At 40.5% G+C, this 27,694-nt stretch overlaps 1 protein-coding gene across 1 annotated transcript in view; it reads right to left on the bottom strand.

The window, feature by feature from the left end:
- Positions 1–901: 901 nt before the first annotated feature.
- The window catches only part of PTPN11 (protein tyrosine phosphatase non-receptor type 11), a 42,761-nt gene continuing 15,968 nt past the window's right edge, over positions 902–27,694 (bottom strand). Inside the window, exons 7-16 of the mRNA XM_037879178.2 lie at positions 20,249–20,345; positions 19,639–19,718; positions 19,353–19,511; positions 15,223–15,354; positions 13,639–13,793; positions 13,401–13,468; positions 12,351–12,502; positions 8,770–8,882; positions 7,261–7,362; positions 902–4,634 (exon numbers count right to left, since the gene is read on the bottom strand). Coding sequence (XP_037735106.1) covers positions 7,290–7,362; positions 8,770–8,882; positions 12,351–12,502; positions 13,401–13,468; positions 13,639–13,793; positions 15,223–15,354; positions 19,353–19,511; positions 19,639–19,718; positions 20,249–20,345 — 1,029 coding nt within the window. The 3' untranslated portion in view covers positions 902–4,634; positions 7,261–7,289. The remainder of the gene's footprint in view (positions 4,635–7,260; positions 7,363–8,769; positions 8,883–12,350; positions 12,503–13,400; positions 13,469–13,638; positions 13,794–15,222; positions 15,355–19,352; positions 19,512–19,638; positions 19,719–20,248; positions 20,346–27,694) is intronic.

Raw genomic sequence — 27,694 nt, 5'->3', positions numbered from 1 at the left:
CCCTGCTCCAAGTGCTTCAGAGATCCAAGGATTTCAATAGCTTTTGAAGGGCCTCAGCAGCAGCGGGCAGAAAGAAGCCTAAGGTGCAGCACAGCCCCTCCAAAAGCACCAGCACCTCCTCTGAATCACTGCGTGGCGCTGGCATACTAGGATCCCAGGGCACATCAGAGCCCTGCAGACGTGAGCAGTACAGTCGACATCTCTGCAAGAAACAAGGAAGCAGCTCGGAGAAGAAAACATCAGAAATAAATGAAAGCAGCAGCTTCCCTCCCTCTACAGTACTCAAATGAAGTCCCCAAATACACAAAGGGAGGGGTGAGACAGCTGTTCTCTCTTCTCCTCCCCACTGAACTTTATATTCCCTTCTCCCTTTAAAAGGGTTCAACAACACATTAAACATTCAGCTGGAGAGGAAGCTATTGCCCATCATGGCTTTAGGGATTTTCCCTGCACTATTTGAGTGAAAACAGCAGCAGATTTACACAGGTCCAGTCAACCAGGCACATGTCCACAAAGGGAGAGGAGGGAAACGAGACTCTCTTGTACATGTCCGATGAGGCACACAAAAAATCACAGGCCTCTGGAAGTTAAATGGATGAGTTGTACTGAGATAGAACTGAGTGTTTTGCTACAGGGCTATCCAATTTGCAGTGGGCAGTAAAAGCAGTGGGTTAATAACACTGAAATACCATATATTACAAAAGAAGCTTCGCTGTGCTCAAGCTCTTCTTGTGGGGAGCAAAGGCCCTCTACATAACACAGAGCTACACCATGGAGGGAGGCTGACTGGACTTAGATCAGAACCTCTTCCCAGTCTAGAGTGGGGTTACCTAACAAAAGAAACCTTGACTTTAATATAAGCGCTACAGAAAAAGAGTTGGAGTAATGGTCAAAAACCATCTTATAAGAAAAATTATTTTTATTCCTAATTTTTAACTCTGCTGTTTACAAATATGCTTTTATTCTGATAATATAACCTTGCAGCAATAAAAATCACAGCGCAGCTCAAAAAGCAGCTGAACTAACACCCATAAATACCAGCAGGGAAAACAATGAACAACCACTAATATTTCTATACAGGATCTAGTCTTTTAATGTCACATTTTGACAATTGTAAATGATCTACAGAATGTATGTGGGCAAAAGGCAATAAGTGAGTCTTTTGAAACACTAAATGTATAATAAAACAGCGCATCATTATTAACATTTACATGATTCACATCAAATTGATGACATCCTAAATGTCCTCCTTTTAAAGGATAGAGATTTTCAATAAAATATTACATTTCATTTAATACTCTGGTACAATACTTCATACATTGCAGGAAAAAATAAATGTACGGTCTAGTCCACCTAATAAAGGATCTTTTTTTTTCATTAGCCTGTAGTACTGTAATAAAAAAATCACAATAGTGTCATAAATAACCAGGTCTGCAATTAATTACATGTTTTGCTATTTTAAAATGGAAAAAAAATAAAAATTAATTTGAAATAATGAAGTTATGAAAAAACTGTCCTAGTACCAACTGTTTGATCTATCCCATCCCTACAATGAAAAAGGAAACAAGCTGTATAGCCAGGATACAGCTAATGAAGTTGTATTTTTGAACACACATACCTCAAGAGAAAAAAAAAGTTTGGTCAATAGAAGAATTAATCAGTCCTAATAAAGGTTACCTGAAATTAAAGTGTGTGTTATAAAACAGTCGGTAAATGAGGGTCTGCAGCAGATTCTTGCTGGCATACGATATTGTGCCTTCGGAATTGGTTTAAATTTCCCTTGTGGTATAAAGTCTTCTACAATAGAATACTTCAAAACTGTATCCCTTTTCCATTCCATTGTTACAGCAATAGCTTGTAGAGTGATGTTACATTAGTTTTTAAAAACCCACTAAAAATACTAAATGAACCCAAGTATCCATTTTCCCCCTGTACCACAGAACATTTATATCTTTTGTTTGATTTGTAATAAAACAACCAATGTTTAAAATAATACTAAAAGAGAAAGACACACTAAAAGAGTTACCCCTCTGTCGGCTATGTTTGAAAGGCAGCTGGTTTGTAACTTGCAAGATCCCCCCCTTTGGTTTTCAGCAGGGCCAGACACTCCAATGCAAAAGAAACAGCTTTCCCTAGCATACAATCTTTTGGAATCTTTTCTAATTTAAAAAAAAAAACAAAAAACATTCATCCATCATGTGCTCTTTAAGATTAACACACATTCTAGACAAATGAGATTTCCCCAGTTCCAAGAACAAATAACTACAGAGCTGAGTTCCACAGACTTTAAATGCTATCTTATGATAGGCAACTTCATGCTGAATACATCACCATATTATTGGTTGCAGCCAATACAAGTCAATCTTTAGGACAAGTCACATTAGTGCAGTTCATAAGCTACTGCTTAGAGGATCTTCCTTTGAACTTTCATTTTGATATACACTATTTCTAATCCTGAACATGCATTCCATTTCCTCCTGATTTAAAACCTGGCAGCATCCAAGGAAATATAGCACCACATAATGCTACACAAAATTTTCAATTAACAGATATTTAGACTGTTATTGAATTACTCAATTCAAAATCACAACTCGGCACTTAAATGATCCCTATTTAACCTTTGCAGAAAACGTCAACATGATGAAACTGTACACGGAGGCTGGGGAAGGAAGGGGATATAAAGCAAATGTTCTATTTGTGACTGAACGAACACAAGTAGATGAAAACAGACTATCCTTTCATCAAGCCATAAGAATTTTAGCTCTACAGAGCGTGCAAATATTAACGACTGTGCTATAGATAATGACATTAAGACACAATATTATGGTGTGCTGGTGACAGGAGTTCCAGGACCAGAAGACAAGAGGTATTATAACAAAGTACAAGAGGCAAAGTAACAAAGTTCAGCTTAAAGTTAAGATGCACCTTCATTCAGTTCAGACAACACACAAAATGTGAAGCATTTGACATTGCAAAGCATTCTCAGGGAAAGCTAATGCAATCCCCACATCAATGTATGGAACACAAATGCTGCACTAATTACATTCCAGGCTTTTGTGTAATTTCACTAATATGGCCAATAATGTAACTTCATCACTCCTGCACCCTCACTGCACATACAGCAATGCAATGCAGAGATTACCATTATCTGCATACTCTAAATAAAAATGATGATAATTCCTCAATACTACCTGGTGGCGTCACCACAATTCTCAGAACTCCACCAGCAGTGAGGGGAAAGATGCTGCTGAGACACCACTGGACTAAGACACTCCTCGAGCCCGATCCTGCCATGAGCACACACTCAGCTGCTGTAGGCTCCAATGGGAGATCCAGATTCAGACAACAGGACAGGGCAAAGTTTCTTTCATGCAGGAAACTGAGAGGCGTTTACAGCCCTTCTTCTGCAGATGAAGAAACCCATGGCACAGAACAGCATCTCTCACTGCTGACGTCACTCTGGGAGGATTTTGTTTCATTAATAACAATCAAAAAAGTGTTTTTAGAGATAGATGCAGTATTTTTTTTAATTAAAACATGGACAGCAAATTGGATGTGGCTCTGAAAGGCACTTTAGGCAGAATGTTAATCAAACTCCTGCCTGATGAAACAGACCAGAACAAGAGGCTGTTGACTGGTACCTGCGCTGCCCTTTTCATTAAGGCAATTTTAGGTGATAGCTAGTTTCCATAGAGTCCTTTTCCCCAGGCTACCGCCATTAGTGTAAGGCCTTACTGAGAACCAGAAGGCCTAATAACTATATTTTTTAAGACGGGGTTCACGTCAGTCTAAGATAACAGCCTGCATAGGGGGTTACTAGTTTCATTGTTTTAATACGATGTCAAGGGTCATTGTGGAGCTTCCTAAAATGTCTCAACTCCACAGGTCAGAGCTCCTGCTTAGTAAATGAACACTGAAAAATTCACATCGGCAGCATCCCCACAGCTGCTAGACAGCTGCCTTTTTTCTTTTTTCGACAGAGTGGCTGTAAATTGGTCTCTGGGGTACAGGTCGTCTAGAGAACGTTCTAGTCTGATACAAAGGGTACTTTTTGTAGTTACTCAAAAATAGCCCAGCCAGCAACTCAGCTGTCACAAAAAACACCTTCATCTCAAAGATTAACTGCTCCCCCCTGTCAAACTCAGACCAAGTTTGAAATGTATTAGGACTAATTTTATCATGTAGCTGACTATTAATATGGGTGATCCACTGTCTTCGAACAATCAAGAATTGTTCCCATTAGTATTTTATTTTTATATAATCGGCTTCCCCACTCAAAAAAAATCCCCACAACTGCTCTGAGAAGAAATAATGCTAATAACCAGATTTTGAAACAAAAATGCTATTTGAAGGAAACGAATGCCAGTCTAACAGTTGGCTGGATTCACAATTAAGATTCTACAAAATATCTTTCTACATTGTAGAGAGGATTTCCTTTTTATTTGAAAAATGAGCAATTGTAAATCAGGTATTGGCGAGAAAGGATATAATGATCTTTAGATGGTCTTAAGTTTTGCTTATTATTGAAGGGTTAAACACCATAAATAAAAAGGTACCAAGCCTTCAAAGTTCACTCTTCATGTGAAGCTTGTTCCATCTCTTTCTTGACCTTTTTTAAAAAACAATATTCATTTCTGGGAAAGGGAAAAAAATTAAAAGCTCTTTAGAACCATATACTATAATAATTCATCATTCTGAATTTACATGGAAATACTTCATTTTGACACTTCACATAGAGGCATCCATCAATTTAAAGAGATATAGTCTGGTCTTCTCCCAACTTTCATGTGGAGTGGCATATCCCACCTGTTCCATGTTCACTGTACAATTGTAAACATGTTCTGTCAAAGGGACAGTGACAGGTCTGAAGTCCTTTTTTAACACAAAAGGAAGGAGATTACCAACTTCTTAGTGAAGAAGCTGAAAGAATTAAGATCTAATTTACTTTTCACTATTTACGCTGTTCATTTTGCATTTCAGTTGGCTTGGACAACAAAAAAAGTCTAAACTGTTAATTCTTGAAAGGGTCACCATAAGGTAGCTCTGGCCCAAAACGTAAGAATGCACCAAAAGAATATAGAAACCTAACTTTAGAATAAAGTTCACTTAAAACTTAAATTCAAATTGCAATGTTTCCAATTGAGAACAACAGTACTAGGCTAGTTTATGAGAACCACAAAGAGTGAAACAAATATATCCAATTACATTTGACTGGGGAGCAGCCAAAAAATTATAGGTATTTAAATATAGGTTTCAGAGTAACAGCCGTGTTAGTCTGTATTTGCAAAAAGAAAAGGAGTACTTGTGGCACCTTAGAGACTAAATTGGTTAGTCTCTAAGGTGCCACAAGTACTCCTTTTCTTTATTTAAATATAGTGTAAGACAAAATCCAAGTACTTATTTGAGTGATGGTAAGGGTTTAATTTAGTGATATTATATCAATAATAGGATGAAGACCCTTCACTTCCTACTCCAGAGCTTTGGCTCCAATCTGCCCTGAGCTGGCAATGACAAAGTCATTCGTATCCAATTGTGACCTGAAGTCAGTCAGTGGTTTCAGTCCAGTTTCTTGTGGACACCTGTCCACATCATACAAAGACAGTTGGCACTTTTCTGACAGTGTCAGTAAAGAGGCCAAGGATTAGACAGACTGCTGCCTTTTCTCTTTAGGTGGTCTTCAAGTCCCCTAGCGTAGGCCAGGATCAAAGCGTACTTCCAAAGCAGCATGGGCAAGCTTACATTGCAGCTGTCTATGTTGGATCTGTTCCAGAGATAGAATGTTTTAGTCTTCAGAACTGTCTATGTAATTTCTTCTGTAAGCCTGCAATTCACTTAAATTTAAAGGAAGGAATTCCATTTCCAACACACAGAAGTCAGGCTATTCAGAGCAAAGACCAGAGATCAGAGCTAATATTCCATCTTGCTTATGAAGTTTGAAGGCAAACTCCCATTGTAAGTTAAAATTGGTTTTAGTAGTTTAACTCCCTTGAGGGCTGAGTGGGTGGCAATACATAACTGAGAGGATTTTAAGATGTGTACCGTTCCCTGGTTATAGGGAATACTAATTAGGGAGCTATTGAAATGTAGACTCCAGAACAGGATATACTGCAAAAACCCATTAAACAGATCATCGGACCGTGACTTATCTAACAAATGCCTAGTTTATGGACCACTTTCCAACTCTGATACGGGTCACAGTCTATTGGGTCGGGGTGGGTGCTGGGTCCTTTCTATGCCATAATGGCTCTGACAGACCATTACAATCAATCATATAAAGGCCGACATAAATCGTATGTTTGCAGATCACTGGCCCAGCCACCTCTTTGAAGCAGAGGTGTTCTATCACATAAGCACATTAAACCCATATGCTAATATATTGTACAAAGTTTTAATTTAAGAAGTTTGAAAGTTCAGTTATTCTCTGAAAGGGGGCTCCATGTACAAATGACCTCATGGACCCCCTATATTTATTCTATCACTGACCTCCAGAGCAAATTGGCTCAGTTTACAAGTCCAAAATTATTCAATGTGATACAAAAGTGGCTGTTGTTGCAGACTCTCCCTGAAATCTAAAAGTTTATCTGATTCTTGCTTGCCTCTTACATTGGTGCCAAAAATAGAGATTCTCGTCAGAGGCAGAACAGCATCCACGCCACCCTCCCATAGCTGTATCAGCTCAGCAATGGGAACATGAGCATAAAACATATTGAGTCAATAGATCAAAATGAGAGGATTTAAAAACACTTACAGCCCAATCCAGCAACGCTCACGAATACCCACAGACACAGTGAGCACCACCATCTCAATTCTGAAATGTATTTAATCCAAGAATCTTTGCCGTAGTGTGAGTTGGTTTAGCAGTTAAAGTTTCAGTCAGATCCTGCAACCCTTGCTGACGTGCAATAATCAAAACCAATTTTAACTTATAATGGGAGTCTGCGTTCAAACTTTATAAGCAAGGTGGCATATTAGCTCTGATCTCTGGTCTTTGCTCTGAACGGCCTGACTTTTGTGTTGGAATTGGAATTCTTTCCATTAAGATCTGGCTCCGCTGGGTCCAAAATATTACCTTCCTTAATCGGTAAATCAAGTTGCTGTGAAAATGATGATGAATACTTTAGCTGCTAAACCAACTGACACTATGGCAAAGATTCTTGGCTTAAATCCATTTCACGATTGAATTGTGATTATGTTAAAATATGCCATAGTGCAATAAAAGCAGCTTTCGGCCAGATCATACTAGAATTTTAACGTACATACCTTCCTTCGCGGGGAAGTTTCTGCACATCTCATCTGAAGCTTTTCTGCTGCTGCTGCATCAACCCCACGTTTTCATAGACTCTAGCACTGTCTTCTCTCATTCTAAAATGACAGATTTTTATCGGGAAAAAAGGTCAGGTTTACTACAAAATAAATACCTATACATGATTCAATGAAGTTAGCTAATAACTTGTTCCATTCACTTCAAAGCACAGAGCATCTGGATTCAGAATATTGGCTGCATGACCCAGTCAATGGGGGCATATTCTGCGACAACTCAACTCCATGCAAGCATTGAAGTTGCCCACTTGAACATCAATACGGTTGCACAGAGTTAAGTCAGCACAAAACCTGGGACAGGCTGAAGGCAAGATTACAATAGGGTGGCATTGCAATCTTATTACAATTCTAGTCACTGAGGAGGTTAACAAGAAAACCCAACACAGTAGGGAAACAGAATGACAAAGTATTAACAGATTTTCTTCCACCTTTCCGGCCAAGCTTTTGAGAACCAGGGGCCTTTTTCTTCACCACTGCACCCCCAAGTATGGAGGTATTAACCTTGGTGTCCTGGCTAAATTCTAACCTCGGTCACTGAATTCTTTCAATCTACATTTCCCCTAAGCTCAGATACCACAGTAATTGTCATTGTAGAAATACACAGGACAGACAGATCATTTCAATGGGGTATGGTATTCTTTACTTTCTGTCCTAAACTATCGTTAGGCAATACTGATGTATGCTTGCTAAACAGTTCCTCTATTCATTGGTGGCTGCAGGGACCCATGTACAATTTGTGCTCTACGAATAGAGCCGATATATTTTTCAGATCTAAGTGCTTCACACCCAAGATATCCTTTTCATATGTTTTAACCCAGGGATTCTCAACATTTTTCTTTCTGAGCCACCCCACTCTTCCAACAGGCTATAAAAACTCCACAGCCCACCTGTGTCACAACAACTGGTTTTCTGCATATAAAACCCAGGGCCGGCATTGTGGGGTAACAAGCAGGGCAACTGACTGGGGCCCCTGGAAAGCTAAGTTGCTCAGGTTTTGGCTTCAGCCTCGGGTGCCAGTGCTCTGGGCCCCACGTTTCAGCCCCATGTGGTGGGACTTCAGCTTTCTGCCCTGGGCCCCAGCAAGTCTAACACTGGCCCTGCTTGGCGGACCCTCTGAAACCTGCTCGCGGGCTCCCCAGAGGCTCCCAAACCCCTGGTTGAGAACCACTGTTTATCACCAAGGCCCCATTTATGTCAAATGAAAAATCAGTGCATGATTGAAAAATTCCATTTGTGGGGACACCAGAAAAAAATTAATAAAGGACCCTCAAGTGAAAGTGAGTAGAGAAACAGAGCAAGAGTTTGCTCAGGAAATTCCTCTTTGTTCTAGGATTAGAAATAAACTTTTACGAGGAAAACAGTCCACAATTTGACTCTCTATTGCCGGATCTGCTTGAATTCACAGGCATTTCAGAACTCACTTGTATATTTTGAGAAACTGCTACTTACTCTGGACAGGTTGGGGTCGGAGTGCATGGTGGAAGTGGGCTCTGATCCCCGCTTGTCTGGTCCGATAAAGAATATTTAATGTTTGTATATTCATGCCCTTTCCTCTTACTCTTCTGAAAAAGGGGAACACAAAAATTGAACAGGTTTAGAATGGTCAATAAAAACAGAACCCTACATTTTTAGAAGAGAACAGATCTAAAGTTCAAGAAATTAAATATAAATTAGCCAAACCTACTTTTTTCCCAGAAAAGAGGTTTTTTATTTTATACAAAAGTTAAAGCCTGAAAGATTTCACTTCTGTCACTACAACATGCAGTCTGGATATTGCTAGAGGTAGAGGTTATCTTTGACTATTGGCAGCTTTTGGTAAAAATCTTCACAGAATGCTCAAACCCTGCCTGCCTGCCCCCCCCCACCCTCCCCCCCGTCTCAAACCAGATGTGCCAACTTCATGAATTCACACATGTGAATATGAACATGAATGTATTTTCTTCATCCAAACCTGGCAAAAAGATCCGCCCTTCACTGTACAGTAGGCAGTGTCAGCCAGTGGGTCTCTAGGGCAAATGGGCATCATTCTCCAGTTTAGGATAGACATTAACAATAGCTAAATATACACCAAAGTCAAGGTTTAAACGGTCAAGTATGAGTGCAAGCCCCACTCCAGACTTTTCCAAGGTGTATTCTTGAAGTGCTCAGACCAGCAGCACCTAATGATCCAATGAATCCTATGACTGAGATTTGCAAAGCATCTTAGGAGACTTGGGGCAGGTCTACACTGAAAAAAATACATCGCCGTACCTATGTCCCTCAGGGGTGTGAAAAAACCCTACCTGAGAGACATAGCTAGGCCAACGCAATCCCCGGTGTAGACAGCACTAGGCTGATGGAAGAATCCTTCGGTAGGCCTACCTACCGCCTTCGAGAGGATTAACCACAGCGACGGGAGAACCTCTCCCATTGCTGTCGTGAGTGTCTACGCTGAAGCACTGCAGCAGGGCAGCTGCAGCAATGCCGCCGTAGCATTTTAAGTAAAGACATAGCCTTGGATTCCTAATTCCCATTAAGGCAATTTTGAAAATCTCGGCCTATCTTGCTATATGTAGCTGCCACTAGAAATGGGATGTTCTCTACCACTTCCGCCTCTCCTGACAAATCACTTGGCAGGGACCACAAGTCAAAACTAAGTATTTAGTTGTTGTAACCTTCCAAAAATCAGATTTAAGGGGAATAAAGGTTCAGACGCTGCCCCAATTTTAGAATCTGTGAGGTTCACACCTCTCACCTAGACACAGCTAGTAAAGGTCAATTTTATGCTGCAGGCTAAAATTGGATTTTGAATTCTTCTAACCCTGTGATAAATGCCAATTCAACCAGCAGGCGTATCTTAAGTGTAAAAGCAGCAGAGAAGCAGAATCAGAGTCTGCTCTGTTCTTTGATCTGACTAAATTAGAGAAAACAAACCATGAAGATGTAAATCTGAGGCTTTTCTTCCCCTGACTTCGCTAATTCATTATAATTATTCCTCCTATTTAGTTTAATTATTCCTACCACATTTCCATTATTCCTCATTAGAAATAATAACTCAAGTTACTTCAGTGTTACAAAAAAAAAATTTACTGCTTCCAAGAAGAAAATTAACCAAACAAGTTTACTTTGTAGTTTTCGTATATCCAGAAGAGACAGGCAATATTTAACATGCTACTTGATTACATCGAGACTCCAGAGGCTCTCAATGCCGAAAGGAAACAGGGAAGATTTCTAGAGTAGAGCTGGGCAAACGACTCAACACATTTTCTGAATTAGGGCAAGAATAAGATACTGAACTTGCTTTTCTTTCCACAACTATTTTTTTGGGAGGGGAGGTTGTTCCACTGGCAGAAAGGATGACGGAAACAGTAAATTTCACCCCCAAATAAACTGAAAATTGGGGACAGAAGACACTTAGCTGCTTCCTTCAGTCTACTGCTGCTCCCAACCCATTTCCATCCATTTTTGTTCCTCTCTCTCATTGCACATGTGGAGCACCATCAGGTCATCAGAAGGCTGCTCAGGATCACATTAGCTTCCTACAAGAGCTTCAAAGGGCTTTTTAGTCCAAAACTAGAAGCACTATTACTGTATTAGAGTAAAGAAAAGCTTGGAATCCAGTTTAAGTCTTGTTACCATTTTAGCACAGTAGTATAAATTTTACATGACTACAGATTTAATCTGACCATCACAGGAGAGAGAGATTCCTCTGTTCTAGTATCAGATGCTATTTAAAGGTATTAGTTCCGTTTATATTGGAACTAAAAACAAATGCCAAGAGACAGTAGAGGCAATTTAGTGAAGGGCTGCAAGTGTATTGAACAATATATAATATTTGAGGGTAAGAGCTTTGCAGAGAACTCCGTGCATTTTCAAACTTCAGTGAGCTTTAAGGCAAGGTAGGACAGAGTCATAAAAGAAAAATGTTTGAAGCGCCTGGGGACTCCTGTTCTGCAGGTGGTGATTAGGTGTGTAACAGATGGTGTGAATGGTCTTGGAAGAGGGAGAAAGATCAGTAGCTTTAGCTTTATAATCGTTGCAGCAGTATGGAGAACTGCAGAGGAGAACAGCCCCTGCTGTTCCAGACAAGGCTAAGAACCCAGGATGGCAGTCATTTAGGGTAAGGATTGAAAGAATGAAAGAGCCAAGGAAGAAAAGGACAGAAAAAGAATGAACGCTCCATCACAACACAATATAAACAATCTGCAAAGGCATTTTGGGGCTGCTGGAGCTTTCTAGAGCAAGGAATACCTCCATGATTCCACTTTAACTAATCCTGAGCTGACCAACACTCATTCCAATGCAGTCACTCTACCTTGTTCCGAGGGGGTCTGCTCTAAATGCTCTCTCTTCCTTGGCTATTCTGCTGCAATAACATTGGCTCCATTGTTTAAAAGTATTTCTTTCCAAAGACTTAAACTAAGCCCAACATAACCACCTTTTAATCACTAAACACTTAAAACGTTAGACTTCCAAAACAGATGTTGCCGTGACTGTTAATCGAATACAATTACTACACGTCAAACAGAGATTTAATGGAGAGACTTGAAATAACTCTTGAAATCCACGTTATGTACAATGAAGCAGAAGGGAGTCTTCTTTATTAAGACAGAGTCTTACTTTTCATTCCTTCCACATCCTAACCTAATCAGTGAAGTTAATAAGAGTTCTGAGTGCACCAGGAATGCAGGACTGGGCCACAGACGTTGCTGCACCTTCCAGGAAAATACTGTAGGTAGAAATAGTGATGGAGGAATCTTCTCCCACTCCTAGATGGCCGAAAACTAAGTGTTCTTACTACTTTAGAATTATCTAAATCCTTCAGTTTCATCAAGTCTTCTAAGATAGTGACTTGAAATAGATAGTAAAGCTCTTTGAACAAATAGTGTAATAGAACAAGCCTTTTCATGATATATATATAATCAACATACAGTAGATATGCCTCAAAAAGTCAGACAGCAACAGGACAATTCTGCTCGTTCCCATCATCGCAGCAAGCTCCTAATCAGAATCACTGCACAAAGACCGTGGTAGGTTTGGGACCAACATACCTGCTCCTCTTCAATTCTACGCTGTAGCGTTTCAATGTAGTGCTGTACTGCCATGTAAATAAATCTGTACTGTGCTTCTGTTTGAACCATCCCTGACCGCTGCGATCTCACCATCTGAATGGTCTTTGGAACATCAATATCACAGTCCACACCTAGAAGAGACCACCAGTGTTAGTGCAGCAGTGTAACACACGCTCTTTTTTTTGACTGTCAACTCTTTGGGACAGAGACTCTGTTTCCCCTTGTGAATATAAAACACATAGCACACTTGGGCATTCCTGTAATAATGATTTGGTGTGGAAATCTGAGTTTGAGAGCCTTGCTTAGCCATTTGTACATAAACTTGCAGTACTGTAAAGACAAGATGCCAAGCTGTTCTGGAGGATGAAGGAACCGTCACTTTGTATTGCCATATTAGACTCCAAATGAAGTCACATCCAGTCTTCAGCTGAAAACATTCATCATAATACAGAGGCACCAAGGTAAAGGTGGAATACTTGGAACTTAAAGAAAAAAAAGTCCACTCCACCATAACTGAGAAAGGAGACAAGTGATGAGCAGCCTTCAGATCAGGAAAGACCTTATATCAGTATAGTGTTAACTTTATGTTAAGTTATATAAAGGATATTAACATGGCATTGTCTGTCCACTATAACTTTACAAGAAGACCTCACAACTTGCCCTTGCAAATAGGAAACCAAGATCATTAAAATGCTTTCGACAGCAAAGATGGCAAACCGTAGGTACAAATGGATAGTCGCAGAATAAAAGGTGCTGGCAAAAATTGGGTATGCGAGCAAAAAAATATGGAATTTACAAAATCACTGTAGGTGAAATGCAAAATCCTCCTTCTGGGCTTTGGCCACCGGTCTGCCAACCTAACACCCTCCCATCCCTTTGAAGTCAATGGGAGCACATCTCAAAGGATGTGATTTCTGCCAGGCACAAACATACACTTTGCAGCTTCTTCCTGATCTTCACCAATTATCTCCTTCTCACAGATAATGGCACTTTCACAGCACTTGTGAAGAAACTAAACTGAGGACCTACCTTTTTCTCGGATTATGTCAATAAGAATATCAATCACAATAAAAGTTCCTGTTCGTCCAATCCCAGCGCTGTCAAAAAAAAATTAGGAAGTGATTATGGTTTCCTTTCTGAATAGGCAATAAAATCAGAGTAGCCCAACCCAAATAAGTGTCCAGTATAAAGATGTACTGGACTTCCAGACGGTGGTATTAAGAAGAAGCTTATTGCAGACGCTAGGAGATAAGTTGCATTATTGTACCTGCAATGCACCACAACAGGTCCTGAATCAGCGATGCTTTCTTGCTTGTGGTGGACTTCCTCTAAGAAGTCCAGGACACCACCAGGATCACTGGGTACTCCATGATCAGGCCAGGTTCTGAAGTGATATTGCCAGACTGTTCTCTCAGTGTTCCCCTGAAAAAGAGCCACCACCACACGTGTGAAAAAATTAAATATATCAAGAGAAACCCAACCAAAAGCATCCATTTACTCAGGATGAATCAGTCTTGGTTTTAAAAAAGGAAAACACAACAGACTTCTTAACGCCATCAAAAACTAAAAAGGCCATGCATTCCTCTTGATTACAGTAAACTTCTCTCTAGACTCCCCAACACCGACACTGCTTCCTTCCACTCCACATGAGCACAGCCTCCACAATAGTTCTTCCTGGCCTGACAATCTGACCATGCCATCTGCTTCCCTGAATCCCTTCGTGGCTCCCTGCTTCTCTACTGCATCAATCTTTAGCTTCTTGTCCTCAACTTCAGGACCCTGCCCCTGACCTTGACCTAACCTAACTTCAGTGGGATGATCTGCATGCTTTCGTACTTGCTGAATCAAGGTCTTAGTCTCTTACCACGTTGTGCTCTCCTCCCACTCCACCCACCATTCATGGTCTCACTCTGCCAGTGACATCAGCCTAAGCAACCTGTTTGTTTGTTTATCCCTCAGCAGTTTTTGCACCTTTTTCCACACTCTCCCCTGCACATAGAATGCTCTGCCAACCTAACACCCTCCCATCCTTCAAATCCTTCCTTTGAGAGTCACTTCTAACACCTTCAAGAAAAGTCAGTTTCCTTTTCATTCATACGTAATTCAAGCATGCCATGCACATGCTTCTGCTGCATAATCACATACAGTAACCATGGCTATCTCCTCCCTCACTGCCACCCCATCGGTATGCAGCTCCCTCGGTCACAGACTAAGCTCTTCAGGGCAACGACCCTGGGCTATATACCCAAACTTAGCATGCTTTTGCGTACTGCAGAATAAATAAGAAAAATAAAACAGTAAAACAATTAAACCTGGCAATATGGTAGTAGTGAATTGCTCTGGTACTAGCGAACAGGGAGGCTCCCACATCAGGAGCAGACTAACAACAGTCATTGCATAGGTATCTTACGAATGAAGGTGATGCAAGGCACTCATACCATAGTGAAGGGGCACATGTGAGCACCTAAATAGATTGAAGGATGGTTTGGTTTGCACTTAAGGGCAAAATCACCTTAACTTCAGGTCTCCCAGTAAATCTACAGAGACATGTTCTCTGCTGAAGTGCTTAAATACTGGCTACAAGAATCTGGAGAATAAAGACATTATTCCAAGCTCAAAAGACCAAATTCCTTGACTTAGAACTCGAGCCTCAAAGAGAGGGACCGGGCTTGATTTATTAAAACGAAAAGCCTGTTCCTGGACTCTCTCTTTGTGGCCAATAAAAGGTTTAGTCCTTTCAGCAATTATTTTTTGCAACCTAAATTAAAAGATGAATATTTGTGAGAAACTCTAAAGGACTAACCAAAAAAAAAAAAAAAAGGCAAAAAAGAAAAGGTACTGACATACTTACCTGACCAACTTTAGAAAGTTTCAGTTCTCTTAGCGTATAGTCATGAGCTGCACTTTCCTTAACATTCCTAACACGCATAACCCCGTATTCCTTTAACGCGTATTCATCAGGCCAGTATTTGACACACTTACTCTGGAAGACAGACAAAAAAAAAAGTAATTACTATCTGATTTCATGGTCTATATAAATACAAAGTTCACATATTTACTAGCATGGTGCAGATTTGCTAAGACTAGCTTAACAGGCAAAGCTAGGTTTGCCTGTCTCACCCAAAGTCCATTCAAGGTGAATATTTCTTTTTCCTGTGCAAGATGGGGGAGAAAAGAGAATGTAAGAAAGCTCAGAAGGTCCAAGACAATAAGGATAGATTGGGGGAGGAGGGTTTGCTTTCTAGCAGCATTCCTGATGTTGTTAGCTTCAGTAGAGGACAAAAAAAAAAACCCACATCACAGTGACAGCAAAGAGGAAAGCCTAGAAGCATATGACACATTCACCTCAGAAGTACTTTTAATACATGGAGAAGTTCAAGTGGAATGCATTAACCTCACAAGTAGCTCTAAAACCTAATATTTAAAGCGAATTTTAACATAAGTCAAAGAAACGGGCCATTTTTAGTATAGAAGCATCTTGGAAGAAAGGTTTCAGAGTAACAGCCGTGTTAGTCTGTATTCGCAAAAAGAAAAGGAGTACTTGTGGCACCTTAGAGACTAACCAATTTATTTGAGCATAAGGTTTCGTGAGCTACAGCTCACTTCGTCGGATACATACTGTGGAAAATACAGCAGATGTTCTTATACATACAAACCATGAAAAAATGTGTGTTTACCACTACAAAAGGTTTTCTCTCCCCCACCCCAACTCTCCTGCTGGTAATAGCTTATCTAAAGTGATCACTCTCCTTACAATGTGTATGATAATCAAGGTGGGCCATTTCCAGCACAAATCCAGGGTTTAACAAGAACGGCTGAGGAAGGGGGGAGGGAGGGGGGAGAGGAAAAAAACAAGGGAAAATAGGTTACCTTGCATAATGACGAGTGGCTATTTCCCCTTGTTTTTTCCTACCCTCCCCCCCCCCCCCCCCACGTTCTTGTTAAACCCTGGATTTGTGCTGGAAATGGCCCACCTTGATTATCATACACATTGTAAGGAGAGTGATCACTTTAGATAAGCTATTACCAGCAGGAGAGAGGGGTGGGGGGAGAGAAAACCTTTTGTAGTGGTAAACACCCATTTTTTCATGGTTTGTATGTATAAGAACATCTGCTGTATTTTCCACATGAGCTGTAGCTCACGAAAGCTTATGCTCAAATAAATTGGTTAGTCTCTAAGGTGCCACAAGTACTCCTTTTCATCTTGGAAGAAGTTTGTCCTTCACCTCATTTAGAAATCAGGGCACAGAAGGTTCACTGGGCTCTTCAGGTCATCCACCAAGCAATAAGGAATTGTTCTCCATGGGGTGCAGAATGCTGTCTCTGTTGCTATGTAAGCTTGGTTCAGAGTGCTCCACTTCCCTTGGAAGACTATTCTATAGTCTGTGATGATGTATTCTATATAAAAAGGAGCAAGTCCTCCAGAACCAAGTGAAACAGTAATAGGGAATAGCTAGATGCAATAATTCTTGAGAACCTAAGAATGCAAGCCTAGTCCATCTGTAGTAGACAGAGACAGATTTTCTAGCAATATCAAATGCAGACCACCCACAGATTGCTGTAGGGAACAACTTCTCCATAAATGTGCATCTGAAGGTCAATAATTTCACTGCCAAAACTCAACGGCAGATAGAAAACACAACAGAGGAAAGGATCTTGCTGCCAACATGAGACGATATTATGCTGGATGCACAACCATTTGCCAGAATGCTTTGGATCTAAGCTTTGGTTTGTTTGTTTGTTTGTATTTTCTGCAAAAAGCACAAGCTGCCCTGAAACCCACATCTTGTATTTAAGTAGACAGAGATAACAATTTGCAGTTTTAATGCACGATCCTGAACAAGGAAGCAGCTGCTGGAATAAAGAGTCTCAACGGTAATGTGTAATCTTAAAGAGTCATCAGTGTGGGAAAGGGGATGCATTGTACATCAGCTCAGTGGATCCCTTCCAAGACTGCATTATTTTAATTTGAGAGAGACAAGGTGGAGACAATTATTGAGAGAGAGAATTATTTTAATTCGTAATGATGTGCTTTAGTTTGCTTCTCCTACTCCATATTTTGCAGTCTTAAGAGTCCTAGATAGATCTGAGCCAGTTTCAGGATCCCCTACTGCCTGAAGCAAACTGTTCCTAAAGTCATCCTCTCTGAGAAAGATACTTCCCTCTACCTCCTGCATATCAAAAAGCACCTTGGCCTGAGGTGTCATATCCAACCAGGCCAGCAATCAGTGTCTACTGAAGAGAAAAGGCTGAAGCATATCTCAAAAACCCTGGGCACATGATGCAGCACTTTAACGATCTGATTACTGAATCATTTTAAAGGGCTACGTCAATGTGGAGAGCAGACCGGCACGATTGAGAGAGAGGTACCAAGAAACTTGGGGAGTGTGCAGCAGAAGTGTTGACTGGTGGAACAAGGAGTGAAGCCTCTGCAAAATGGCTATTGCTAGAGCGGCAGCAGCATCTAGCAATCCTTTACGAAAGACATAGAGCAAAAACTGAAAGTCAAGATGAGCCTGGCCCACTTGGTCAAACATCACAGAAGTTACAGGATCCTGAGGGTGCTCTGAAGCATGACTCCTTTGAAGCCACCCAAAATCTCTTCATTTTGTTCCAGGAGTAAGGAAGCCAAGGCACAACTCCTTCCAATGGGCCAGCTGGTCTTTCTTCACTGCACTCTGAACAGAGGGAACCTGTCCCATAGTCCTTCATCAAGCCACCCCGGGAGAGGTATTGATTTTTTTTTTTTTTTTAAATGAAGGGCATGCAGGATTTTAACAACTCAGAAGTCAAAACCAGTTGCTAACCCACAGCCCCGCTGATGACAGGCTGGAGACTTTAAGGTGGGGGGAAATGCCAAAAAAACCCTACAAATATCCAGCTTCTGTACTAAGGGTATTAAAATTCCTCATTATTTTATATGGTCAAGCAAAGGAAAAAACATTGTCAATTATTTGTTACATAAGAGAGCACTAGCTATCTTCTTACTCAGCCTTCTTCCAGGCCCTCATCATGCTGAGTGGAAGGATATTTTCTTTTTATTGAAGATATGAGGTATAAGATTCAAACACGAAGTATCATATTCACAAAGAGATAGAGGAAAGAACGCAGAAAAGACACAGAAATTACAAGTACAGACTATCAGCAAAAGTGTTTGCAAAAATCCAAGGCAAAGGACACCTGAGAGAGAAAACCAGGCTGCACACAAGCAGTGAGGTACTATTGTTACACTCTGTCAAGATTTCTCAGCCATTTCTCTTTCTTCTGTTTCCCCTCATCCACCCACCCACATGACAAGTTTAGGATCCAGAAACAGAGTAAGATCGCAGGACAGGGGAATAAACGAGATCTCTCTGCATTTAAAAGAAACAAGATGAAGTTCTGGGATACATAGCTGTAAAAGTTCTCTTTCAAAGTAATAAACATGCTGGTATTGCCAGAGCAGTTCAACCCTAGTGATCTGTGAGTCTCTAGTGAGCGAGCAGCTGTGCTCACGCAGAACATGGCTCGCAGACGGCACTTGGAGGCAGAAGACAGGATGTTAGAAATAAAAGTGCTAAATCATTCCTGCTTTCGGCTTGATACCAATAAGCAGCAATATTTTAGGTTCAAGCACACGGCATTAACTCCCTTACAGTGTACAGTCTGCCAGCCTGGCTGCACCAGTTCCTTCACTGTCCCCTCCCCTTAAGTAACTTTGCAGTAAGTAAATTCACGTAAGGCAGCTGTCACTTAGTCAGCCTTTATTAAACAAGAGCCTGATCCTGTAAGACGAGTGTGCCCTTGATTCCAGGTGCTATCAGTGAGAGGAGAGGGCACTCTGCATCTTGCAGATCAGGGCCTGGGTCTCCAATGGCAGCTGCAGCTGCACCATGTCACCATTTTTAAGCTTGTAAGTCGATGTGACTGAAGTCTGGTTAACCCTTACTTGTGTTGAAACTTAATGACTTTTACCGGGGCCCGCCCAAGGTTCCATTTTACCTTTCCTCTTTCAACTTCTTTTGTTGTCATAACGATAACGCGAGAGTTCTCCTGGAATACCATTCTCCAGAAGTCATTCACTGTGTTCTGCAGGCAGCCTTGAGTAGCGATGTAACTTTTTTTTGGCTTTGAATTGTTGCACTTACTTTCAAATTCAGGCTAGAGATCAAAACAAATATCAGTGAATGATGTGATCGTAAAATAACTAATTTGTTTTTAGGAGGGGATACAATAGCAAGCATGCTCTGTGCCAGTGACAGATTGAAGGAGGCAATAACACACTTACCATAATAATATTAGCATTGATATAATCTGAAACTGGTTCATTTGGATCTCCGTCATGTAGAACAACTCTGGTATGATCAACTAGAGGAAGGATAAGTAAACAGCATGTTAAACTGCTGCATTCTGTGATTGCTAACTAGCCAACTTGTAATTGGTTCTTTAGTACCAAACAAACAAACTACATGAAGGCCAACTTTTGCATGTACTTGACTACTTACCATTTCTAATAGCTAAGAAAATAGCCAGATGACTCAACCTTTCCTCTCTCCCTGCTCCCTAGGACAATTTCAAATTTCCGAAGAAATTAAAATCAAACATCAAGTTGTTTGTGTTCTCTTATTTAGTCAGTGCTTCATATTTGCAATTAATCTGAATATGAGATATATAAAAAGTATATATAATTATTCTGTTCTGCACCACTACAGCACAAATTAATCCTCAAACTTACTGAGCACTAGTGCTGATCACTGAGCAACAGTTTAGCTTGTTGGTGTTTTAATAGAAAAGCACTGTACTACTGGCCAATAATTATTAGCTTCCCCGTGAAAGGATCCGTGAGCGTACCAGCCCAATGTTAACAGTGAAACAAGAAAAAAGTGAATACTACTTACAAGGTAAAATGTTTTTGTATCTATTTTTGTTTTTGCTTTCTTGCCGTTGACCCTCTTTACGACTATATAGAAGTTTGCATTCTTGCTGTTGTAAAGTCTAGATGAAAAGGGCACAAACAGCTGGTTTCACTAAAACTTGCATCACACTGGGAATGATGAGACAGCACACACAGCGGTGGCTGTAGAGAAAAATCTGACATTTGACTATCATATTAGACATCATTAGAAAAATGAAATCTCATGCGTCAGCATTCAAGTTGGTTTAATAAGCTTGGTTCAAAGGGTTAAACACACTGAATTAGGAAATTCAAAACAGCAGCGTTACTAGAAATAATACGTGATGGCTTTGAAGGCCAAAGCTTATGTATGGAATCCAAACTTTTGTAAGTCAAGTAACCATTGCATCAGTAAGTTTCCATTCTCTTGCTTTGAGGCAGGTATCTGCATGTACAGGTTGGTCTTTTTTAAATTCAACTTCCTATGGAACTTTATATACAGAAACAATATTTGGTACATAAACCTGGCATAAAATTTGTTGTTTTTTTTTAAATGCAGAAGTTTGGCAGTCTGAAGGAAACAACAAGCCAACTGCAAAATGAAAGTGAATGCCTGAAAGTGAACAGACTGAACCGTGGGCCGGATCCTCCAAGTGTTAAATCTTCTGGCTAGATTTCTAACTTAAGGTAAGCATTAAAACATGATCACCTCAAGTCTAATTCCTAAAATCCACTATTTAGTGGTAACATGTTACAAAGAATTCAGAAATGAAGAGTGTGCCGATATATGGCCATTCAGCATTTAAACAATTAAGTTAAGGGACCTCCCAAAGCATACTCAAAGAACTTGTGTCATCATATGAAGCAAGAAGCTGGGCTGGCATTTTCCAAGCAGTTTAACCAGAGAATCGCAAAAGCTTTTACAAATGGTAACTAAGCTTCATAACACACCAGTAACATAGTCATGCCCATTTTGCAGATGGAAAGAATAGGCAGAGAATGATTTAAAGGGACTCGCCCAAAATCACAGACACTGGCAAAGCCCAGAAGAAAATCCAGGAATCTCAATTTAAAGTCCACAGCTAACAAACAGCTAGTTATTGTTTCCTAGGCAGTGACTCACAAAGGGGTAGGAAATGTGGTCTAGGGGACTGAGCAGAGAAATGGGACCCAAGGAGCACCAAGTTCTAACCCAGTTTCTGATATGGACTCACTGCGGGACACAGAGAAAGTCTTGAGAAGTAAGGGGCAATCCCTACTACCTCAGACAGAGTTGGGAGTACCAATCAATGTTCACACTGCTTTGAAGGGAAAGTACCAATACAATTAAAGCAAACAAAAGAGAGATGCTTCCCCCGCCCCCACAATGACGTGAAAAAAGAACTGAGCATTTTGCCCAGACGATACTAGATTTTTGCTAGAGTAGCTGCCTACATTAAGAAGGAAATTAAACATAGGGTGGATTAAGGAGTGGAGGTCCTCAAGGAGAAAGCGTGGGGTTGGGAGGGGGAGGGGGAGGAGAGAAGAGAAGAAAAGAAGCCAAGCAGAGTTTCTGCCAAGTAGGTCTGAAGAACAGAGTCACAGATCATTGGGGGTCGGTCTGAACCCTCCTTCTAAGATTTAAAACTAAACATAAAGATACTTGCTTATATTTCTCCCAGCTGCTGAGTTAAAGGGAGGAGAGAAAGTCTGCTTAGCTGTCTGGTACTACTTTTAATACTGCTAATAATTAACTATTAGAGAGACAAAGTGGGCAATGTATTATTTTTTATTGGATCAACTTCCATTGGTGAAAAGACAAGCTTTTGAGCTAATCAGGACTCTTCTTGAGATATTACCTCACCCACCTTATCCCTCCAATATCCTGAGACCAACACGGCTACAACACTGCAAACAACAATTAACTTTGGTAACCATTTGAGCTCTATAAAGATAGTGTGGCACTTTGTGGTCTGGACTTTTCTACCTGAACTGGATTACTTCAGGCCTTATTTGGCTTTCTTCCTCCACTTCCAGCACTACCAATATGTAGCAATATTGCTGGGAAGTGCCAGAGACAAGCTGCGAGAGATTATATTGCATTGCCACAACACAAGCTTTCAAGAAGAGGAGTGGATTCTTGTAAGCAACAGCCAGGCAAATCCTAAATAACGAGGGAAGATTGCGGGGGGGGGAGTGTTAAGAGAAAAACTAACAAAGACCCTCTATAAGCAACTCTAGATGAAAAGTAGAAGGCGATAACAAGAAGAAACATCCTTAAAATAAATATTACAGCCTTGTTACAAACTATTCTCTCATCTCAATGCATGCCATACTAGAATAAAAATAATCAAGGCAGACATGTGCTACAATAGGACCAGAGAGCAAAATTAGCCCCCAGAGCAGTAACAGGACTTACACTTTTGCATGAAAAGTGCTATATATGCTTAACCTTAAGGAAGCCTTGAGGTATCCCTCTGAAGGGAGGCAAGTATTATCATCCCCTTTTCACAGATGGAAAAAATGGTGACATAGCAAAAGTGAGCAGAAGGATGGTCCTGTGGCATTGGGAAACCTGGATTCAATTCTCCACTCCAGCACAAAACTCCTGTGTTATCTTGGACAAGTCACTGAGCCTCTCTGCCCTTCAGTTTCCCCATCTTTAGAATCCAGATACGGTCTCTGTAGTGAAGTTGTGATTCTTAATGTTTGCAACGTGCCAAGAACAGAAGATGCTCTATTAGTACAAAGTACTGGTAGCAGTAATAATTTATGGTGCAAGGTTCCACAGAAGGTTCACTTCAGCTGATAACATGTGCCTGGCATACTGCAAGATTCTTCAGGTGCTTGGATAAGCCGATTACACTGAACACCTTGTGTCTAATTAGCACTTTGACGCTACTGTCACTGCACACTGAACTGTGTCCATTTTATAATCTGCAAGCGAAGTTTGCCCCCGGGTTCTTTCAGCATGGGATTCAAACAGAAAAGACTACAAACATGTCCTTGCTTCATACAATTCATTATTATTGCTCTGTGCATCCCTGAGGAGAGACCCATAAGCAGCAGTGGCTTGTAGCTAGCCCATTAAAGTTGTACGTAGTACGATAATAAATCTGGTTGCAATAATAAATGAAGGTTCTCAATTCACTATACCATCCAAGCACTAAATTCACCAAAAAGCCTTTTTTCAGAAGCAAAAGAATAAAGAACGCTGCCAACATCTCTATCCAGTAGTTCACAGGAAAAGAGGGATTACATCCTTAAATATACTTAAAGAGAAAGTAATTTATAAGCACCATCTGGGTAGTAAGACCATAAATGGCACAAGCAGAGTTTCACGGACATCCTAGAGTCTTCCACAGAGACAGACAACTAATGGCTGTCAGAGCTGAATTAAACAGCAACATTAACATTTTATGAGATGGTTTCATTTCAGAGACCACCATATGACACTGTAAAGAGACATTTAGGATTAACGCAGCAATTTCCAAAGGGCAGTGAAGGTGAAAGGAAGGAGGGATAAAATAGCTCACAATAAAGATTTTCTGGTTTTATAACTTTTTCCCTTTCCATAAGTTTTTGGCCTGGTGAATATATGTATTCAGGAAAGTCAGCGCATTTATCTGCCCCATTTCTCCAAGGGCCAGCCACAATGAATCAGCTACATTATGAGTTTCTCTCCCAGTACTCCACCAGGCCACAAATCATCTCAGGCCAGGCCAGAAGGGGAAGCAAGAGGTACACTAACAGTGCTAGCTCTGTGGTTACATAGATGATACACAATACATTCAGAAGGACACTGTATGGGAATGCTTAGCCCTCTGGATACACTACATTACATCCCTCCTGCACCAATATGGACACACAGGGTGGAAACCAGTCTCTTCCATTCCTGGGCAGCTAGACATTAATCCACATAATACCACCACCAAAATCATTTAATCAGCCAGCACCACCTACAACAGGGAGAGGAGGAGGGAAATCAAGAATAGCTTTGGGACCTTTGCTAGTGAAGTCTGAGTACTGGAACGGTAAACTCAGAGTCCCCGGGAAAGGATGTGAACTGCAACACTCGTTTTTGTTCTTCAGCCAGATTGAAAAGCCAATTTACTGTGGGTTCAAACCAAGTCATGTAGCTGTCACATGCAACACATGTCATGCCACGATATGGCAGCTATTAAAGTATACCACTGACCACGGTTTCTGCAGACATGCTCTTGTTCACATCCACGTGGAAAATTTAGCTAGAGCAGAATGTGGCTGCTTGCCTACTTTGTGGAGCATATTTGCCTGTTCTGTATGGAAGCCAATGAATGCTAGTTTGATACACAGACCCTTATTTCTGCTGGGCCCTTGTTATCCAAGGCTGCAATCCTCTCTCTCCCACCTTCCCTCATTACAGTGATCAGCTGAGATAATTCTATTGACAGTCCCTTTTCTGACCTCAGAGGGCAGAAAATTCGTGGGAAGAGGAGACACTCAACTCTGAAAGAATGGTGACCAGAAACTCTGTTTCCTTCTTCCTCTTGCCTTTGTCTGATCAAGACCAAGAGACTGTTTATTTCACTCTCATGTTGGTAGAGAGCAATTTCCTACCTCAGCTAGTGATGCTCCTTTGTGCTTTTCATTTGTTTAAGTCTCCCATGATGCCCAGCTGGCTGAATAATAGTCATAAGGACTTGATTCAGCTAATGAATGCATTTGCATATATATCCTCATCTGACAATAGTTACTCTCCCCACCCACTCTCAAACCCCTACAGTGTGCAAGAAGTTTCTCAAACAGTATTATGCAGCCGGAACCGGCCTTTTTATAAAAGAAGTTGACATCACAGGATTCCTTGATTTCCTGTCTCCATCTGCTGGTGGTATAATATATATTCCGTAATCAGTTAAAGAAGTTCTTCACTATAAACCTGTCTTATGGCAACCACTTCACTGTATTTACACCAGGGCCTTTAGAAATGGCTATCATCTTCATTCTTTTCCTGAATCACTCCAGTTAGTAGAGAAAGTTTCAGAGCCAGGAGTATCTCACTGTGGTTTGGGATACGGTAAACCGTGGTTGCATTTAACGTTTCTTCCGTTTGAGGGGGAAAATGGGGAATACTGTTGAAACTGGTAATTTACGTTCAAAGAAGCACTCTCAAATCAATAGGTTTTATTTGTTTGTTTTTTTAAAGGAAGAAACCAGCACCAGATGCTATTAAAAATGTAGAAGGTACATACAATATCGCATGGAGAGGAGGAGGTGTCCCCCTTACTCCCTTTCTGGTAAGATGACGGTAATGCTAGCTCCAGATGAGAGGGGTTGCACCCAAACAAAATAATAATAAATTCCTAAGCAAAGCATACAGATTATACAGCTGTCATCCCAACACTATTTAAAATTAACCTGGAAAATGGCTCAAAGGGTCCCTCTCTGCAGTAGTTTTATTTTAGCATTTCCAAAATGTGAGTGTCAAAAAAGCAATGAATTCAAGGGCAAGAGAGAGTGTTTTATATAAATAGCTGGACAGGAAGATTTGTATTGCAGTGAGTGTGTTTGACCAGTTGTCCGTCACCATCCTGCCATGGTCAGCACACTAATACTTGGGGAGTTTTGTTTTCTAAATTGTTTATTTCTTTCCCCGCAGTTTAAAAAGGTATAATATAAAAAACTGAATGGGACAGCTTTTAAATGGATTATTTTCCCCATTTGTAGCCATATCAGTATTCACACATTCATTTCTTATTACCACTAAAAGGAACACTGAAAAAGCAGCATGCTATGTTGGAAATGTTTACTAGTATTTACTGAGCATAAACTCAGGAATGACATTTTGTTCTACTGCACATAACTGCTTAAGCAAAAACTTCACGGTCACATTTGTAGATTTTTTTCTGAAATTTCTAGCAAGCGGAGTTATGTGAAAAATTATCCTGGATTCTATTTTTATAAGACCATTGTTGCTCAAAATGCATAGTCGATTACCTGACTACACAAATATAGCCAATTTATACTTGAAGTCAATAGCAGAACAGTATAGAAAGGAAAAAGTTAATACAATACCAATCTTTCTGGGAAGCAGTTTCTCACAGTGCTGTTCAGGTGACCTTACACATTAAGTGTGCTTCAAAATACACCCCTAAACCCTCTTATATTTATAACACAAGTGCTTACAAATTAGAAAGCACTTTATAGGTCACCCAAGATCTAACCCAGTTTGTACCAGTTCTTTAATTTGTTGTTCTATATCTTTTCCTATGTCCCATATTTTAAACCAGTTGCCTATGAAGGTACCTGCACTAGGACATAGAACAAATATATCTTGCCTTTGACAGGCTTTATATTTGCTAATGCCAAAAGCTACATTTTGTTTTGCAGAGTGTTGAGAGATATACATCTCTTGACGTAAGTGAGCGAAGTGGACAGAATTGTGGGAAAGACATAATACAAGTCAGTTAACTGTCCACATGTTGGATGTAATACAATATTAATATGGTATACATATTAATATTGTATTGGCTAACACCATGTAACATATATGTATTGGCTAACACGATGTAATTGTAAAAACAATGCAGTCTTCAATCTAAATCACTGGAAACTTTCTATTGCCATCAAGTATGGTTTTTAAAAAATCTTTTCAAATTAACTGGCAATTTAAGCAGAGAGTTTTCTTGGGGAACAACTGCATTAAATTTTCTCCATGCAAAATGCAGTTTTTGCAGAAGAGAAAAGCAGGAATTTTCAAAAAAAAGAACCAAAAGGCTTGTCTACATGAACACTTAGCTTACGGCAAGATGGGATGTGATACTACCCTACACTAGCCAGCCGCAAACTAGCTGTCCCTGCTGACATGCATCAAAAATATGATCTAGACCTCTTTGAAATGGGAGTAGATCGAAGTGCAACTAGTAATACAGGCCAGCAGAATCCACAAAGACAACTAGACCATGGCAAGCTAGTGTAGAGTAGATTCACTTCCCAGCTTCTTGCAAATTAAATTTTTGTGTAGAGTTAGAGCTTGTCTACAAAAGCTACAGTGGCGCAGTGTAGATAGCACCTATTCCAATGGAAGGGGTTCTCCTATCGGCATAGGTAATTCACCTCCCCGAGAGGCACTAGCTAAATCAATGGGAAAATTCTTCTGTCAACCTAGCACTATCTACATGGAACTTAGGTTGGCTTATCTATGCTGCTCAGGGGTGTGGATTTTTCACACCCCGACCAACATAGTTAAACTGACCTCATTTTCTCGTACAGACCAGGCCTCAGATGTCCAAATCCTACCAAATTTCAATAAGAGTTGGGCACCTATCTCCCACAGGCTCCTCTGAAAATCAGAGTCAAATCCTATAAAAGCATAAACAAAAGTCACTATTTTGACTATTACGTCTAGCGCAGTTGCTAACGAGCCATCGAATACCAGATTTGTTTGTACTTCACTTGTAAGGAAGGGAGTGTCATCTAGTAGTCAGAGTGG

This window comes from Chelonia mydas, chromosome 15, assembly GCF_015237465.2.
Source record: "Chelonia mydas isolate rCheMyd1 chromosome 15, rCheMyd1.pri.v2, whole genome shotgun sequence".
Classification (NCBI taxonomy): domain Eukaryota; kingdom Metazoa; phylum Chordata; order Testudines; family Cheloniidae; genus Chelonia; species Chelonia mydas.
This window is presented reverse-complemented; position numbering and strand designations above follow the sequence as displayed.